This window comes from Boleophthalmus pectinirostris, unplaced genomic scaffold (assembly GCF_026225935.1).
Source record: "Boleophthalmus pectinirostris isolate CB_2022bp ecotype Guang Dong unplaced genomic scaffold, ASM2622593v1 HiC_scaffold_12, whole genome shotgun sequence".
NCBI lineage: Eukaryota > Metazoa > Chordata > Actinopteri > Gobiiformes > Gobiidae > Boleophthalmus > Boleophthalmus pectinirostris.
This window is the reverse complement of record NW_026571018.1, coordinates 19,031,883-19,051,607: the sequence shown is the minus strand read 5'-3', so window position 1 is coordinate 19,051,607 and position 19,725 is coordinate 19,031,883. Positions and strand designations below refer to the sequence as shown.

The window sequence follows — 19,725 nt, the reverse complement described above, 5'->3', positions numbered from 1 at the left end:
ATTAAGCATGGCAAACTCCCCAGATTTAGCTGAGACTTCTCATACATTTATGAAAGGAACAAGCTCCAGACAGGCTGAAACTCTCGTCTGACCTCAGGGAACTCTAAAAAGTCCTCTTAAAGAGACAGCTCTGTCAACACTGATTTGTATTTGCATGTGGTAGCTTATATGGCAACATCTGACTTACATTTAACTTACATCTGAGATCTGACAATTTAAAATGTAGAAATGTGGGGTGTGATGTTTTTAAATGAATGAATAGGAGAATGCATGCTTTGATTGTAAATGGATGGACACTTGAATGAATTTTAATTGTTAACCTGCCTGGGGACTGCAGAGGAAATCTAGCTTTAGCTAAATGTAAGATTAAAGTGTTTGCACATTGTCCCTGTTAAAATAAACCAATAAACTAAACTAAAGGTTTGACATTGATCAAACTCAAAGATTAGCAACAACAATTCAACCAGCTTGTGTGATTAAAAAGAAAAAAGCAGAAACTTTTTTTGTATAATTACAGAGAGAGAATAAGGCATAGTATAAAACATCTATAAAAGCTGCTGGTATTCACAATTACGGCGCCAGAGGAAGTTGAAGGACATGACTTCATTCTGAATTTCTGACTGGTGAGTCTACAGCGAGTTACATAAGCGGCTAAGTGCGGCAGAGATGAGAGCAGAGTGGGCATGTTAAAGGGGGTAACGCACTATAGGCAGCAGGTATTATGACTAAAAGAGAGAAGGATCAGAGATGTTTAGCTGCTCGTACATGGAGTGACTTTTAAAAAGGGAGCTTTGAAGGCCCGGTGAGAGAAAGAGAGTGAAAGAAACAGGGCAGGATAAAAAGAAAAGAGGAGGATGGAAAAGAACAGTGGGAGGGTTTGGAGAGGAGTTTTCATCCTGTTCACAGTTTGGTGGTACACTGCGGATATCACTGCAGATGGACAGAGAGAGAAAAGCCAATGACACTATGATCTGCTTCACATGTGCAGTGGACTCAAATGACCTTGATACAGACATACAAAGCAATATGGGATCAAGTCTATGCCATATGTTCTCCCCAGGTTCAGCAGCTGTGTCCTCAGCTGTGGGTTTATATTATAATAGAATGGTCCATCTACCCACATATTCATATATTCTAGAGAACCTTTGTGAGGGATGAATAAGTAAGTTTTAAGGGTGTGCTATGCAACTTTTCTGGTAGCAGAGTCCACCACTTCGTTTCTTCATGGAGATTTCATTGCTTTGCTTGGAATGTTCCATAATATGACATATCTATCTCCATGGAGACAAGCAGGTGAAGCCACCAGACCAAATTTTAGGTCAGATTTTTGAAAACATGCACTCTCTCCCCCAGTGTATTTTCCTACCCTGATTCATCAGCCGGTTTCACTTTGTAAAAACCGTCTGACCTCACAACGGTAGAATTTGTTTGCTTGACTGTAGATGGGTACTTTTTTCATTTAACCAATCACTGCTATTTGGTCGTGACGTATGTAATGCGCTGCTAACACGACTAACTGGTATATTAAGCTTTTCCCAAATCCCATAGGAAGAAGGGCAATAACGTCTTTCCCCTTGATAAAATTCACCAAACATTCTCTTTGTTTTGGCTTTAAATCCTCGATCTTGGGAATCGTTGCCAACACAGAATATATGGCTCTTCGCTGATTGGCTGGTGCCCAGACTCGCACTTCCTGGGTTTTTACAAACTGTCTAAGTGTATTCCGATTCCTGACCTAGTTGCTGGAGAGATATGAGCGGAGGCACTAGGTGGTGCCAGCCTGGCTAGTATTTTCCAGCCAAGACACCTGTAATTGAACTGAACACAAGTTGAATTGAACACAGGCCCAGACTGCAAAACATTCTTGGCAATAAGATTTCTATGGAAACAAGCAGGTGGCAAGACCTCTACCAAAAAGTTACATAGTGCATCTTATAATTGAACCTCACTGAAATTGTAATTTTTTTTCTTGTTTCTTATACAGTATTCAAAGCTGTAATAAAGCATTGGTTATCCTGCAGTCTACAAGAGGCATGTAACTAACAAACACTGTAAAGCTCAATCAATGTCCCATGTTGTGGAATAGAAAACGACAAATGGGAAGTTGTTACACTGTTAAATATTTATCTAAAATTAGCAGTGACTTTAGGGGTGAACAGTTCTCAGCAGTGCACATGTTGGTACACAGATGAGGACCATTTCCTTCACTAATGGGCTGTGATACATCAGACCATTGTTCATTCTGCCTCAAGGTTACAGCCAGACTCTGGATTGAAGCTAATGCAGTTTTGTGTCCACAGAGTGAGCCCACCACATACAAGGTCACAACAGATTTCTTAAAGGCGCTCTACCTATTCAAAACAGAACTAGTTCATTTTAAAAGTTTTGCAGTGGTCCAAATTTATTCTTCACTTTCCAAACGCATTTCTAGAATCATAAATATTCATGTTTAGTCGAGTTTATAAACCTTTTGCAGTTTTCAGAGGCTCTCAGGGTGAAGTCAATAACAACTACTATGCTAACTATCTCCTAAAAGGTCCTGTATTGCACGGTATTCATGTTTGTTTCTTTTCAAGTTTAATGTGCTAAACTGCTTTTATGAATAACCATTTTCCTCCACATTGTTATGTATTATTATGTGCAGAGTGCGTGTTTGAATCTGACTCATTCTGCTAGCTCTCAAACATAAATGTATGGCCTTGAAGAAGAAGGGGCAAAAAGTGGTTGGTTAGGAGGAAATTTATTTGTAAATGTTATTTTTATTTAGAAAGTGCATACATTCAGTTGGTTGTCATAACACATTGAGACAGGAGTCAGTTTCCCCTATTGATTACATTAAAAGAGAGAAATCAGAAATCTGTGCTGTATTTCAGACCACATGATCATTTTTTCCTTCCTTTTTTCCTTATATGCCATATTTGTTTAGATATGGAAGGACCATGTGCTTCCCCGAATGGTTAATACACCTGTCAATCATGCTCATCTGAACTCTGGGACATTCCAGACTCACATCTTCTTAAAGTATTGGAAAAGTGTGGATCTTAGAGATAAACCAGATTTAAAAAAAAAAAAAAAATTATCAGTGACAAGCTCAAGAACTCACTATATTACAACAACAAACTCATCTGTACATCTCTATTAAATATCATTGGCGTGTCAAATGTGGTGCTATCATCTGAAACTCAGCAAAACTAGAAAGAAAGCAGTGATGAAGAAGCTTTTCCAGTGGGAGGCCTATTGGAGGGTCCTATGTACTTTCAGCAGCAGAAGAGAAAGGGCTGGCCTGTCAGAGATACTGTCTGCAGAGGTGAGTGCACTGGCTCTGGAGATCACAGTGCAGCTTTGTTTAGGGCCCTTTGATCAGATATACATCTTATCTTTATTGTGCAGCGGCCTTTATCATTACCCACAAACACAGGCAATATTCAGGTGAAGATTGTTGTTCAAATGAATTAAGTTTGGGCGATTAAAATGATAGCAGAGTCTGTAGTCATTTATATTATCAATATCTGGCTTAACAAAGTTAGAATGATTCATATCAAGACTAGGAATGCACTGATCCAGCTTTTTTAGTTCTGATACCGATTCTGATACCACTGCTTCAAGTACTTTCCAATACCCGATATCTACCCATACCAGTGGAGAACTACAGATAGACTTTACTTTCCTAATAACAAGAAAATTGTATAAAAATGTGTTATGTAGCTCTTATTTACCTCTCAAGTAATTATAGAATAACTTTGTATTATAAGATCAACATTATGTCCACATATGACCAACTACGACCACTAAACAATCTTATTACAACAATTTATACACTCAGTCAAAAGTTTTAGAACACCACACTTTTTCCAGTTTCATACGGTTTACTGTTGACCAAGACATATGGTATTCTAAACTTTTGATTCATGAAAGTGTCTGCCTTTGGCAGATATAACAGCTGAACACACGCGTGGCATTCTTTTTACAAAAAAAATCTAATATTCTTCAGAAAATTCTTCCCAAGTCTGTTGCAGAAGTTCCCATAAATATGTGGCACTTGGCTTTTACTTTTCTGTCCAGTTCATCCCAAAACTAGCTCAATGGGGTTTAAGTCTGGAGACTGTGCTGGCCACTCCATGTTTTCAAGCTCACCATCTTGTTCTTTTTTTTCCTGAGGTAGTTTTGGCAGAGCTTGGACTTGTGTTGTTATCTTTTTTATCTTTTTTGGCCATTGTAATCTAAATCTAATCTAAAGCTTCATTCTAATGTGATTTTCTACTGGGATTACACTCTCAGATTAAAGACAATCTGCAATATCCATTAAAATAATCCTGCTATAGAAAAGCAAGTAAGATTGACAAATCACTCAGAAACAATAAACCCCTGGAAGCTTAGACTAAAAATACTCATCTCTAGTCCTTCATTCCTTCCACTTTGTCAGTTGCCAGTCTAGTGATCTTTGGAGTAGTTTAAAATGCTGCTTTCGTTGTGTTGTGTCAAAATGTGTTGCCAGAGTGAACGGGGAAATCCAAGCATCTCAGTCGTTTTCTGGTTCAGTGGCAGAACTGCAGCTCTGTGTTCAAATGGAGAAGGACACAATGACAGGTGTGTGAATGAGGCAGCAGACTGTAAAACTCAGGGCTCTCACACTCTGCCTGGATCATGTCATGAATATTTAATGCAGAGGAAAAAGCAGATTTGGGAGTCGCTCCAAGTTGCATAAAAGACTTTATGGTTATAAAAGTGCAGTGGAAACAGCCAAGAAAGAATACTACAACTGGCAATTGTTGACATGTTTCTCAAAATGTGGTAATGGTGGAATCACTGGTGATACACAAATCTGCAGTCAATGTGCTGTTTTATTTTAGAAACAATTTGGTATATTATTGTGCATTTGTCACAGTGAGGGACAGGAGGGCACTTGCCAAACTGCTCTCCATCATGGACACCCCTGCTCACCCACTGCACAAGACTATAGAGGGACAGAGGAGCTCATTCTCAAACAGTGAGAGATACAGGACTACAATCATAACATACTCCATACAACTGTACAACAACCCACCCTTATATAATAGATAACCCTTTGTCAGGTCAATCACTACTTCTCCTTCTCCTGTAATTATATTATAATGTGTGAGCTAGTGTGTCCAAATAATTTCCGTTGAGGATCAATAAAGTTTATCTAAGTCTAAATTTATTTGCCTTTTTGTAGGAATGGGAATAAATTTCATGCCAAGTCTTAGAGATAAAATTACTGCAGGACTGTGCACACATGAGAAAAATTATCTTGTGAGATTTGTTTCCCCGTGCATTTACATTTGGTTTGGATAATAAAAGGTGAACTGGATTGCAGAGTTTATTATAAATTGTGTGTTCACTTGTCTTATCTTGCCTCGTTCGTGTCGACCCAATCTCTTGTCTCATCTCGTTTTGTAGGAAAAGCTGTCTCATCCTCCTCGGAATGTCTGTGCATGTGTCAATAAAATGGCCAGTCATTGCACCATCACCAAAACTCACATTTTGTTGTATAAGCACAGGTATACTTTAAGACTAACACTAAGTATTGTGAGAGCCTGGTTAGATTCGTCTCACTAGTCAAATACTGCGCATTTAATTTTTTTTTTTATGCAGAGTCAGTAAAATGTCAAAAACACGGAGATGAACGCTGTGCTCTGGAAGAATTTCACACTGATAGCAAACCACTTTTCCATGTTTGGGGATGAAAGCTGTGCCTGTAGCTACAACCACCAAAGTGGCTCTGAGGCGTGTGAGGCAGCTGAAGTGTGGAGCAGCGTTTCACAGTTTACACTACACAAAGCACACACGTGATTGCCATGGTAAATAATGAGCTGTTTCTCTCTGACACTGCACGCTCTGCTCCTCCAGCACAGGCCACTCTTCTTTGTGTCCATGTCCTTTTGATTAAAGCGTCAAAAGGATTCTTGTCTCACATGTAAGGCCCCGACAGAAACAGTGGTAACGATGCTGTAATGATAATGCCTCACTTATCCATACAGGCTCTGCTTCCTGTCATTCTGTCCACTGGCCTGGATCTGTTCTCACTATGACTGTACAAGAGACAGTACAAAACACTGGGGTGAAGATGACATGCTCTCATAAGAACAGTGAAGATGAAGATGCAATACAGAGCTAAGCAGGCAGCCAGCTTTGACAGTGAATGCAGTCCTCTTCTAGGATATTACATTCATTTGGCAGTGCTCAAATTTAGATCTTCTATTAAGCCACACTATTCTTTTATGATTAAATATAGGGGTGCATGATATGAAAAAAGGTGCAAGTATTTGATAACTATGTTTTGCATTGCAGTAATGGTATTATTGTAATATTTTATACCTATATAGTTGTTCCCGTTGAAAATTGGTTAGTCAAGGTGGTGACCAGGGTGACATAGATACTAGGGGTGTAACAATAACTGAAATATCGTGATATTGTATCTTCAAAGTTGTAACAATAATATTGTGGACAATATATTGAATTACAAGTGTCTTTGCTTAAATTAAGAGTTATGGTGCAGCAATAGCTAAAAAGACAAAGGGAACTACGTAGACCATGATCCGTTGCTCCATAACAGTTCTAAGCACTTTCAAGTCTTAGTTCTTGATTAAATCTTGTCAAGGCATTTTAAGAGGAAAGAGTTGTATATTAACAGTTTTGTTTTTGCCTCCACAAATATCGCAATAAATAGTGTACCGTGATATGTATATCGTGAAAATATCATACAGAGAGATTTGGATATTGTTATATCCCTAATCGTGAGCCTCCCCACCATATTGTGAGCTTTCTCACGATATTGCAATAAATATCATACCGTGAGGCTCATATGGTGACGATATCGTATCGTGAGACTTGGATCCCCCTACACCCCTAATAGATACCGTGTCAACAAAAGTGAGAACCATGGCACGACGGCCGTAGTTTTGCGAGGATTCAGGTGGTTCAGAGGGATGTAGCCAAGGAGCGGCCTCCCTAACATAAAGCATTGCGGGAAACACTGTATATACTTTTTGAAACACACAAGTTTAGTTCAACAGAAAAATATATATACATTACTCAAATATTACTATCAAATGACTAGTTAAAGTGTGCACTGCGTAACATTTCTAGTGGAGGGTCTGCCACCTGCTTGTCCCCGTGGAAATGTCATTGGTTTGTCTAGAATGTTCCACAGTATGGATTCAACCTATCACAAGGAAGACAAGCAGGTTACAGCACTACATTACAGTTTAGATCTGTGGAGAGTCAGTCCTATTCACAAAAGGAATTATTGTATTTTTGAGGAATAGAAACACTGTAATGAATAAATGCAAGTCATACATACCATACCATGGAACAAAAGCAATAACATCTCCATGGACACAAGCAGTTGGCAGACCCACCATTAGAAATGTTACACAGTATTCCTTTAAAGACTAAAAAACTAAATTACTAACCTTAATTAATCAATGTATCAAAACAAACTTATTAGTGACTGAAATACTAAAGACTTAATGAGGGAAATTAAAATCTAATTTGTTTTTACTTTGCTCTTTCCAGAACAGTAAATGAACAGATGGAGAACATTGTTATCATTGGAGAATATTGTGCTGCCCTAGTTAAATAAATTATTCATAATGTTCTGTCACTGGCATTGTTAAAACACTGGATCTTACATGCACAAGGAATCTATTCATAAAAAAAGTATTGTTAAAAATGTAAGAAAAATGTTGTAACGATATTCATGTCTCACAATACGATATTGTCACGGTATGAACCTCACGGTACGATATTTATAAAATCTTATAAAGCTCACAATATGGTAGGAAGGCTCATGATTAGGGATGTAACAATATCCAAATCTCTTGGTATGATATTTTCACGATATACATCTCACAGCACGATATTTATTGCAATATTTTTTGGAAGCTAACAAAACTGTGAATCACTTTCTGACCTGTGCGTCTGAGATGGACACTCTCTTGGACTCCACCGTGGGTCTGCGGGCCACTCGGGGGGAGGTGTGAGGGGGGTGGTACGTGCCCCTCTCCTGCAGGGACAGCTTCCGCCCGGTGAGGTGAGGTCGAGTTTGCTGGGTCCTCTTGCCCTGGATGCCTCCTCCGTTCTTCACCCCGTTATTGTTACCGTTGCTCGTGTCCTTGGTGGTCATGGCAGAGAGGTTGTCTGCCAGGCTGCTGCTCTGCTCCTCCACATCAGCAGAGGGCCTCGCGCACACAGGCTCTCCGCTCATTGCCATGGTGACAGGGAAGAAGAGGGATGAAGAGGAGGGACTAGCATCAACGTGAAGCGGGCCAGTCTGAGGTAAGGAAGTCACTGAAAAACAGAAATATCAGAATCATCACAAAATTATCAAGACAGCATGTCATATAAATGTAAAGGTGCATTGTGTAACTTTTCTGTCGGTCCATCAAATGCATTTCTCTGTGGAGATGTCAATGCTTTGCCTCGAAAATATCACAGTATGGTATTACTTCTACCTTTCTATCTTCATGGATCCCAAACCAGGCCAAGTCAAATCTGTGGAGAGGCAACCCCACTCTCAGTCAATATGCATGTTTTTCTGGGTATTTTTAAGCTATAAAACCACCTGTAATTGAAAAAAATATAAATTAGAGCTGTTCTATATCATACTGTAGAACATTCCAGAGCAATAACATCTCCATAGAAACCAGAAGTTACATAGTGCACCTTTAAATGAATTTGATCACTAATTCAATACATTCACATGGCATCACCTGACAGTTCATATATCTGTAATTGCTGAGCCTATCCACATGAAACAAAAATTGGCAAATCTTCTTGGCAATAAATAAACAAAAAACAAAACAAAATGATAATGGTGCCATTATTCAACCCCAAAGACATTATTGTTGTCAGCTGAAAGAACTACATTAAACTGTAAGCAAGTTTATGAAGTAAATTATGGATCGTACGTTTGGATATTTCTTCCAAAACACTTTCCCAGAGAGTTATAGGCCCATTCTGAAATTATGACATCAACAAGTACTAAAATGTGAATGCAAATTTTGCTCATCTTTCCTCATCTTTTGTTGAGCTATATCTATAGGCCGGTTATGAGCATGCATTATTGTTACAAAAATATCACAATAAATGATACTGAAACTACTTGACAAAATAACCCTAAGCAGGATAATTTAATTTAATAATATAGCTTTTCAATAGAAGAAGAATAATGAAACACTTTAGTTACGAAGTTACGATTTCTCTTTCTTTCTACAGTTCAGCTATTATCATTGCAAACAAATGTACACATGATAAACATTGATCCTCAAAAATGGTTTTAGTTCCATACTGAACACCAAATCAATATAGAAGTCATCATGACAGGCCTAGGGTATCTAGTATCTGGTTTTATCTGCCTGCGAGATTAAATTCTGGGCAAAACAGAGCATGACATTTCTGTGTGGGCGCTCAGATGGGTCAGGTCTCTTTATTAGAAGCATTTTATGAACACATGTATACTGCAGAGACGGTAATTTAATCATGTTTATGCCAGCGGTCAAGGCTTACAGAGTCCTTTAAACAGACGTAAAACACAGGGACAGTGTACAGTAGGTGCACACATTTATAAAGGCCCTGTTTACGAGACATCACTTTCATCTTATAATAAAGTCAGAGGAAAAAATATCAAAGCTCCTCTGTACATCTGGTTCAGTTTGTCAGATAGCATGCAAAATGATTCCCCCAAGAGCCATCCAGTGAGTAACTACTAAAGTTTCCCATTGATGAAGTATCCAATTTTGCTTTGATCCTTAAGAAGTCACAGTGAAGTTACTGTGCATTAGGGATGTAACAATTATGATCAGATGTCTTAGAATCATATCGTGGGCTGATACAGTATATAGATTCACCAGCTCATTTGCTTTCTTTGTCACAGCGGGTAAAAAAGCAGTGTGAACTATATAGACCATAATCCTTTGCTCTGTTTCAGTGCAGTCAACATTTAGAAATAACTGTTATTAAACATATTTTAAACCAGGGTCTCAAACTTGTGACCCGCGGGCCAAATGAAGCCCCCTGAGATGATTTCTACTGGCCCACAAGATAATTTCTAATTTCTATTGATAGTGGCCCACCAAATAAATGCATAAATGCATAAGAAACTGAGCTACAGTAATGTATTGCTGCCTGTAGTGCCAATTCGGCTCGTTCCCTGCTGCCAGGGCAGCAGTGGCAAAAAACAAACAGTAGGACAGAGTGACAGGTGCAGACAGAGTGAGAGGGACAGACAGCGCTTATACATGGACTTTCAAACTTACTCCAACCAGTAAACTGACACTGAACACGTGGACTGTGGGAAACTTCAGAAACAGGCAGGTGTGACTGTCAGACCAAAGGAGTAGCCTCATGAGCTAAGACTACAGTAGATGGATAGAGAATTTGTTTTTGTATAGCATGTACAGTACTTAATATCTACTCAAAGGCTGATGGTGCAAGTACAAGAAAATGTGCAACTAAAATAACACGATACAACAAATCCAAAAAAGTTGCAAGACTTGGAGTTGAAAGAGCTCAGAGCTAAACTCCTGAAAAAAAGAAAGAGCTGAAAAACCAAATTTACAGATAAGATATTTGTATAACAATAGTGTGAAAGACAATGTCCAACTCAAACAAGAGCTGGTCAACACCAGGAAAGCCTGTGAGAAGTTGAAAGAAAACCTTAAGGAACCTACAATGGAGACTCAAACTACTTGTAATGATGTTGGTGGAAATCTAACAAATAATGAAAATGAGAAACTGTCCAGGAAGGTGCACGAGCCATCTTCTGAACTCTTCTCAGCACGAGAGGAGCTGCATAGCCTGAAGTTTCATTGTGAAAGTCAAAGGTCACAGCGATCCAGCTGCCTTACAGCAGCCATAGTGGAGGAGCAGAGGAGGCGGCCCAGGCATCAACAGCACTAAAGCACATCCAACCTCCACCTCCTCTATTCCCCTTTACACGCATTATTAAATAAAAATTACAAAAAAAATATTTTACATGTGTGCTTTAGCCTTTATTTAGTACTCATTCATGTTTTATTGTTTTTTTTTCCCCCACATTGTTTAATTCACATGCCAGCCACATAGCATACTGCAGTGGCTTGTTATTTATGCAGAAATGTGTAAAGTGAATCTACAAAAAATATTACAATACATGATAAAAGAAGGCAAAAGATTAAAATGGCAATGTGAAGGTTTGTTTTTCCCCCCTTAACTATGATTTATTGCCTGTTGGAATCAAATGTAATGAGAAAGAGAGAGAGAGAGAGAGAGAGAGAGAGAGAGAGAGAGAGAGAGAGAGAGAGAGAGAGAGAGAGAGAGAGAGAGAGAGAGAGAGAGAGAGAGAGAGAGAGAGAGAGAGAGAGAGGTAGGCAAATAATAAAAATTGCAAATAATAATGACAAAAATAAAAATACAATACAAAGTTCTCCATATGAAAAGAAATGAGTTTTTTGAAAGTAACTGCAAAAATGGCAGATTTTATCCACAATTTCCTTATTGTGTACTCCTTTAATCCACTTTGGTCTTGGTCTAAGTTTTAATTTTGCTTAACTTATTGTGTCAAAAATCTAAATATTGCTATGATATAGTTCAACAAACAGTTTTCAAATATCTTTATCTCATATGATGCGGCCCTTATAAAATGTATCAGCCTATACATTGCATTCATGTTTACTCTATGTGAGGCTGCGTGATAGTTTGGTGGTCATATATAATAAGTTATATAATATGCGGCCCTCGACCAACGCTGATTTTATAACTTGACAACAGCACCAAAGGCATGTCAAGGCATTTTAAATGGAAAAAGGAGCATATGTACACTTCTGTTAGCCTCCCCAAAGTATCGTCCAGTGAAATATACATTGTAATATTGTACCATTATATTTTAGATAACGTTACATCCATATGCTTATACAACATACAACTGAAGTCAACTCTGAAGACATGCACTTTAAAATGGGCCATGCCAGCTATTCTTGAAGTGTGTCAAGAAGGAGAGCTTCACAAAAATAACACAATTTTCCGTTTGGCCCAAGTGTCTCAGATTGACTGATGCACTTTAAAAGAGAGGGGTCCAATTTAGGGAGACCAGACATCCTTATTTACCCGGGACAGTACCAGAATGAAATGAAATTTAGAAAATCTGGCTGCCCTAATCGAATGGTGACCAGTGACCATTAACCATAAAGCCTCTGTTTCATTAGTGAGGTCATTGGGTCAACACTGGGAGATCTGCCACTGCAATCCTGTTGACTCTAACCTGGGAACACAAAAAGCAACCATAAAATTCACAAGAAGAAACCAAATTAGAAGCATGTCAGGATGTTTTGTGTTCACCACGTTGTACAATAGGTCAAGGGTCAAGTAATTGTATTAACAGTAGGCTACTTACTATGGCAACAAATATAAAGAAGTATTGCTAAACTTGCTATTGAGAAACCTACAACTTGCAAAAACTTGTTCTTTTATGAGTATTACGTTAATGTAATTTGTCCACATCCCAAATGGCTATAATTATGATCTTTCCTGGGAATTTCAAAATTGCTCAAAAGGGATTTTATCTAAAATACCAAATTATATACATAGTACAAACGAACAGACCAAAAGACCAAAGAGAACATTCACAGAACAGCTGGAGAGTCTGTCACCTTCTTGACTCTATGGAGAAGTTGTTGTTTTGCCTCAAAAACTTATCAATTTCCATGGAGAAAAGTAAATGACATCACCAGGTCAAGTCACAGGTCAGATCTGTGGTGAGGGGACCCTTGCACACACACAGAATACATGATTTCAAGGGTATTTTATGAACACTAGTATGAATGCAAGAGAGATTTTTTGTATTAATTTTAATATCTAATAAAACAAAGAACAGAAAAAAAGACTAAAACAAAAACCTCCCACGCCCCACCCTTCTCTCCACACATACATCACAAACTTCAGCGATCACTCAAGTCCAATGTAATCAAAATATAGATATGTTTAATGCTCTACTGCAGAACATTCTAGACAAAACAATAACATCTCCATGGAGACAAGCAGGTGGGAGACTCTCCATCAGCAAATTCACATAGTGCACCTTTAATGGTATTCATCCAGTAGAAGAAGTTGCCCTCCTGTCCTCCACAATCTGTCAATGACACACAAGCGTTCATCTCTCCCATTCACAGGTTCCAGAAGACTGTTATTTCAAGTATGTAAATTCACACACAAAGGGCCGTCAGTGTTCAGCGGAGGAAACAGCATTATTATCACATGACTCATGCAGAACACACAAAAAGAAACATTTGGTAGTTTGATAAAGCCAGTGATTATGTGCAGTCTGTGAGAGAGGCTCAGAGCTGGGAGGTAGCCTACTGATACAGCGTTCATCTTTTTCTACATTATTTTCAGGTTTGTATTTTGTTGTTTTTGACATAGTAACGTACATAATATTACGTGGTAGCAGCTCAATTATGGGTATACTTATTTACTTCTACTGTCGAAATTAGCATGCAGAGAAAGATCCAGGTTTTGAGGGCCAAAAAGAGCATATACATATAAAGCATTATTCATTGTTCATTCCAGATTTTTGTTGCCTGGAATGATAACTCTGTATTTTCATACAAATACACCACAAAGTCACCACTTTCTCCATCGCCCCTCAAGTCAGACTCCGAACACAATGGTGCAATCTGATTTGTTTATTTCAGTGACGCATATGAAACAAAGGAGCTCATTGGTGACCCAGCATTTAGAACTGGGATGTCCAAACTTTCCACTGAGGCCCGAATATAGAAACATATATTTGGGACATCGCAGCATTAGGATTTGCTCACTTGAAGGTAGATCTACGATCTACAACTTCCGGGGTTCTTGCAAACCGTCTAGTGTATTTCAATTCCTGTAGTCGCTGGTGAGAAATGAAATTGAGCAGAGGCACTAGGTCACGCCAGCCTGGCTAACAAACTGGTGTTCAATACAGTAAATCATTCAGATGGATGAAAAGACCCATCACACTTTTAATACAGACCGGTAATATGGTTTTGGCCTGTATCATAATACAATGAGGTTTTATTGGGGTTGTAGTGGTAGAAATACTTAAATTTGCAGATAAAATTACTGCCTTTGATCATTTGGGTCAATTCAGCAGGAAGCCTAATGACCAACAAAAATTGGTCGGGGGCCACATTTGGCTCCAGGGCCATAGTTTGGACACCCCTGATTTAGAACAAAATCACATTTCTCTCATTGCAAATTAAAAGAGGTTAGCGCTTTCGCTCGATGATTCAGTCTGTGATATGTTTTTCCTTTCTTTTTTCCTTGTGATGTAGCCATGTTTGTTTGGAGAAGTGTATATTTTGGATCACAAGCAAAAATCTGTGGCTAACTCCTTTCTCCTTGGGTGCATGTATTGTTTTCTAATCCCCCAAAATAATAGACAAAAAACAAAAAAAAAAAAAAACAAACATTGGAGCCACTGGCTGATTAATTGGCTACCACAACAGCTACAGAGATATAGCTGTTTTATAATTGAAGGCTAAAAAGTCAACATAACAGGCAAAAACAAACAGAGCAATACAGTTACACTCAGTGCTCCCAGCTTCCTGAATCCCATGTGAATATGAAGAGCTCTCAATACCTCCATCTCACCCAGTTCGCAGCCAATTACAGTGAGAGGAGAGCGCGCTGCCAGGACGAACAAATGAATCCATTAATAAAACCTCTCTCACCCTGAACCCAGACACCATTTGTTTCTGTCACCGATTTGTTGCCTGTAAACTGCAAATGGAATGGATCTAAGGCCAGCAGGACATAATGTAATTCAGCCCAGCGCAGGCAGAGACGGGACGCCAGTTCAAGCACGGGTCAGTCTATAGCTTGGGTCATTTTTACAGGGTCACGCTAAAGGTCTGTGCACAACAAAGAGAATAGAAAGTGAAAAGAGAAAGGGATATACAAAAGATATTACAATCGACAAAAACAACTCAACAATTTACACTTTATAAAGAAATGTAGCAGTTACCATGGTGACACATGGCGCACAATAGCAAGCACTGGCAAAAAAGTTTTAAGATCATCTGAAAACTCGAGAAAAAATACAAAATCGATTTAAACTGCACATTTTCAGCAGCCTGTGATCAATACGAGCATTCATGGCTCTGTTTAGGTGTTCGATTTTCAAAACAAATGTGAGACTGACTAAAGGAAAAACTGTTGGCTAATGATAGTGAGCTTGTGACTGTAATTTTAAGTGTGAGAGACTTGTTTAACAGCACAAATCATTTTACCATTTTACCTAATCTTTCTGGCCAGACTGTGTTAGAATAAAACTCAGATTAAGTCTAATTTGAGTTGAAACTAGCATTATCTTGCTTTGTGTCAGCATTAATATTTTGGGGTCAGCCCTATGTTCCGTCATTTCTACGAGTTTTATTACTTATAAGAGTTTAAACTCAAGTCAAGTAATTTTTAAAAATTTTATATCACCTCTACATTACATCTGTAGTCGATAACAGGTTGAGTGTAACTGACAAAATTGAGAGAAATGAGGATAAAATCTGATGCAATTTGATGATAGAGGAAATGTGGGAACATATAGGGCCTAATTTTAGAAAGAAAAATTTACTTAGAATGAGGGAACATAAGGCTGAAGGAACATATCTTCAGAACCACAATTGCATTTTTTTTTTTAACAGTGTAAGCTACCTTATTGACAATAGCAGTATTTTCCTCTTCCAGCAGGAGAATAATATCCCTCACACAGCCTTGACTTACAGTGAACACTAATTTTCATAGCACCCATAGAAGTAAGAGCAGAACACAGAGAATGAACTCCTGGATCATTGTATTGCGTTTGGTAATTAGGCCGTGGTCAGAAGTTGAGATCTGAGCCAAGGGGACCATTAAGGAGAAGGTGAACTGCAGTGCCTAGCAGCTTCAGCACCACCATTAGCAGTCTCAGGAAAAGATAGATGTCAGCAAGAATTGTATGTTTAATTAAATGGCCCTGTAATCAATTTGAAGAAAATTAGTGCACATTAGCACAGGACTAAGAGCATCAGCCAGTGTCATTTACAAAGAAGAGGTGATGGAAGAATCTGTGAAATAAAGTAAAATGTTTTATGGCTCAGCACTGAGGCTTTAGCATTGCCTTTAATTGAATAGAAATGAAAGCTATACAACATTGTCCTTGAGGTTTCTCATTTAATATTTGTATATAAAGGAGCTACAGAACAGAATGTCATGAAGGTCAGAGCTTAGATGCGGTTCATACATTTTAATTCAAGTAGAGACAGCGATGAGAAAAATTATTTGAAAACGTACTGAGTTACAAAACACTCAATATCTGCATTCTGGTAGATGTTGCAGCCAGAGTACTGTAGTCTGAGTAATTAGAATAATTTTACATTGAGTTGCATTTAAATTATAGTGTAAAGATGCAGCATAGGATTAAAAACAGCTTTAACTTTATTTCACCATTTATTATGCATTTCCTCTTAAAAAGGAAAAACTACACATGCACACACTTTAAGAGCAGTGTTTTCTATTTTTCTCACTGATAATGTGCAGATCGAACACTAAATTGTGTGATCAAGTATTGCCATGTATTCCTTTGATTTTAGAAAATTTATTGTATTAAGACTATTACTAAATAAAATAATAAGTGCACCGGAATACAGTTAATAAAAATTATAATTCAGAATACATATTCTCAGCACTCTGTGCGCATTCTGTTACTTCCCAACACTGTGCAGAGGTGGGTAAATTATGAAAATATCAATGAAGATATGCAAAATTAGAAAATAAGATAAAAAAAATATATATACATATTTAACAGAGATTTTACTGACTTCATTTTATAGCCATTTGCAGTTTGTGCCATACTTGTTGCAGCTAAACAATAACATTTAAAACCACTTTTCAGATTGCAATAACATGACCTGATTTTTCTTATGTGGGTTATTAAGCATTCTTCTAGTGGGACTGGTTTTACTAATTGGATTACCTGGAAGAGTGATTCTATTAATACACTGTACATTGTAATTAACTGGCATTTTCAAACTATCCAAGGTCCACAGGTAAAAAGGCACAAACATAATGTATGTCCTCTTTTGTGGAACACTGTTTTTAATGTGTATTGTCCCTGATAAATGAACAAATTAACTAATTAACTAATGAATGAACTAATCTGTCAGTATTACAGTAGAGTAAGTCAACTCTGCGTTTAACAGACGGGGTATAATGTTTAATCTCTCTCTTGCTCTCACACACCACAGTGCTGCTGGTGCCTGCTCCTCTCGCTGGCCTCTACCCAGTCGCTCTCCTCAGTCACTTCTGATCTGCCTCAACCCTGTAGAGGTCACATTCACCGCCCAGAGGAGGAGAGAGGAGGAGAGAGGAGGAGAGAGGAGGAGAAGAGAGAGACACACACAGAGAGAGACAGAGCAAGAGAGAGAGAGTGAGGAGCAGAGAGGAACAGAGAGAAAGGAGCAGAGAGAGAGAAGCAGAGAGCGAGAGCTGGGAAAGAGAGGAGCAGAGAGTGACAAAGGAGCACAGAGAGAGAGAAGAGGAGCAGTGATAGAGCAGGGTGAGTGAGAGCACCAGAGAGAGAGAAGATCAGAGAAAGAGAAGAGCAAAGAGAGAAAGAGAAGACAAAGAGAAGGGAGCAGAGGGAGAGAGAAGCAGAAGAGACAAGGAGCAGAGAGAGAAGAGCAAAAGAGAGAGAAAGAGAAGAGGAGAGAGACAGGAGAAGAGGAGCAGAGAGAGAGAGCAGAGAGTAAGAAAGAGAGGAGCAGAGAGAGAAAGAGAAGAACACAGAGAGAGAAAAACATAGAGACAAAGAGAGGGCCAGAGACAAAGACAGGGGAGAAGAGGAGCAGAGAGAGAAAGACAGGAGCAGAGAGAGAAAGACAGGAGCAGAGAGAGAGAGAGAGAGAGAGAGAGAGAGGAGAAGAGGAGCAGGGAGAAAGAGGGGAGAACTACACCTGCCTGAGGAAGAGCTTGGATCTGCAGGATACACACATGCACAAGCCTGCTTCGCCTCCTCACTTACGAAAATACATGAGCGCATACATTTGGAGCAGAAATTATTTTTCCTATTATTCTCTGGCAGTGGAAGAAAGTTGGCTTTTATTAGGGTCAGTCAAGTTGAACCTACAGTATATCCAGAAAAATATGCAAGTATGTAGGAAAAATATAATGATTTTCTAAGTATATTCAGAGGTGATTCAAGACCTAACTCCTTATGTGTGTACCTATTTTTTTACTCTGGTGCAGGATCAGCTATCTGCATATCTTCATGGAGATGTCATTGCTCTGAAATGTTACACCGTATGACATTACATTTAACTATTTCAAATGAGGCAAACGTTACAGGTAAAACGTGTGGAGAGGCGAGTTTGCTCACAGTAACAAATGCATGTTTTTCAAGGTATTTTTTTTAGCAAACATCTGTGATTAAATAAATGCAAGATGCACTGTGCCATAACTGTGGAATATGGTGACGTGCAGTTGGCTGACCCTGCTCAAGAAACATGACATAATGTACCTATAAGGAGTAAAGTCACCTTGCATGCTCTCCACTCAAAATCAAATATGTCTTCAGTGGGTGGAAAATGGAACAGCTGGGGATAGTGTTGTCACAATTTCAAACTGGATGTCAATAATAAGTAAAAGGTTATCGCTATGCCAGTTTTAATACCACAGAAGACCACAAAATACTAGTAGTTATAAGTTTCTGTAATTACCATGCAGTTTTATAGTCTTACTAGTTCTGATATAGTTGTTTCAGTATTGGTTAGAATCTAATTTTTACTATATGCAGTTATCGTTCCATAAATGAACGCGTGAACAATATATCTGGGCTCAGTGTTTATCGTGTGTACAGTTTCTTTGCAATAGTGGACATTTTTGACATTTTTATGTAATACAGTAAGATTTGACCTGTAGATGATAGAATAAATAATTTCAATCTTTATTAGCTCATTCTGCTGTGTATTTGTTGCAGCTCTGCCCTCTTAATGATGCTGTATTTTAAAAAATAAGTTTATTGGGGTTGTCCTGCTTTGTGTCAGTGGCATAAAGTAGTTTCAGTATTATCCTTAATCGCAATATTTCTCTGTAGCAATATATCATGCTTCAAATTTGTTAACGCCTAACCAGGTCTAAACCAGTGACTAAACCAGGTCTAATCCAGGTCTACACCAGGTTTAAACCAGGTCTAAACCAGACACTAAACCAGGGCTAAACTTGGGACTAAACCAGAGACTAAAACAGGTCTAAACCAAAGACAAAGCCAGAGACCAAACCAGGTCTAAACCAAAGACAAAGCCAGAGACCAAACCAGGTCTAAACCAGAGACTAAACCAGGTCTAAACCAGGGACTAAACCAGGTCTAAACCAGGGACTAAACCAGGTCTAAACCAGAGACTAAACCAGGTCTATCCCAGGGACTAAACCAGGTCTAAACCAGATCTAAACCAGAGACTAAACCAGAGACTAAACCAAGACTAAACCAGAGACTAAACCGGATCTAAACCAAAGACTAAACCAGAGACTAAACCACAGACTAAACCAGATCTAAACCAAAGACTAAACCAGAGACTAAACCAATTCTAAACCAGAGACTAAACCAGAGACTAAACACAGACTAAACCAGAGACTAAACCAGAGACTAAACCACAGACTAAACCACAGACTAAACCACAGACTAAACCAGAGACTAAACCACAGACTAAACCAGAGACG

The 19,725-nt window shown here is 38.6% G+C and overlaps 1 protein-coding gene across 1 annotated transcript in view; it reads right to left on the bottom strand.

Annotated features, from left to right (window-relative positions):
- Positions 1-19,725, bottom strand: part of camkk1a (calcium/calmodulin-dependent protein kinase kinase 1, alpha a) — a 73,330-nt gene that overhangs the window by 35,665 nt on the left and 17,940 nt on the right. Inside the window, exon 2 of the mRNA XM_055148600.1 lies at positions 7,934-8,310. Within this exon, the coding sequence (XP_055004575.1) occupies positions 7,934-8,233 (300 nt within the window). The 5' untranslated portion in view covers positions 8,234-8,310. The remainder of the gene's footprint in view (positions 1-7,933; positions 8,311-19,725) is intronic.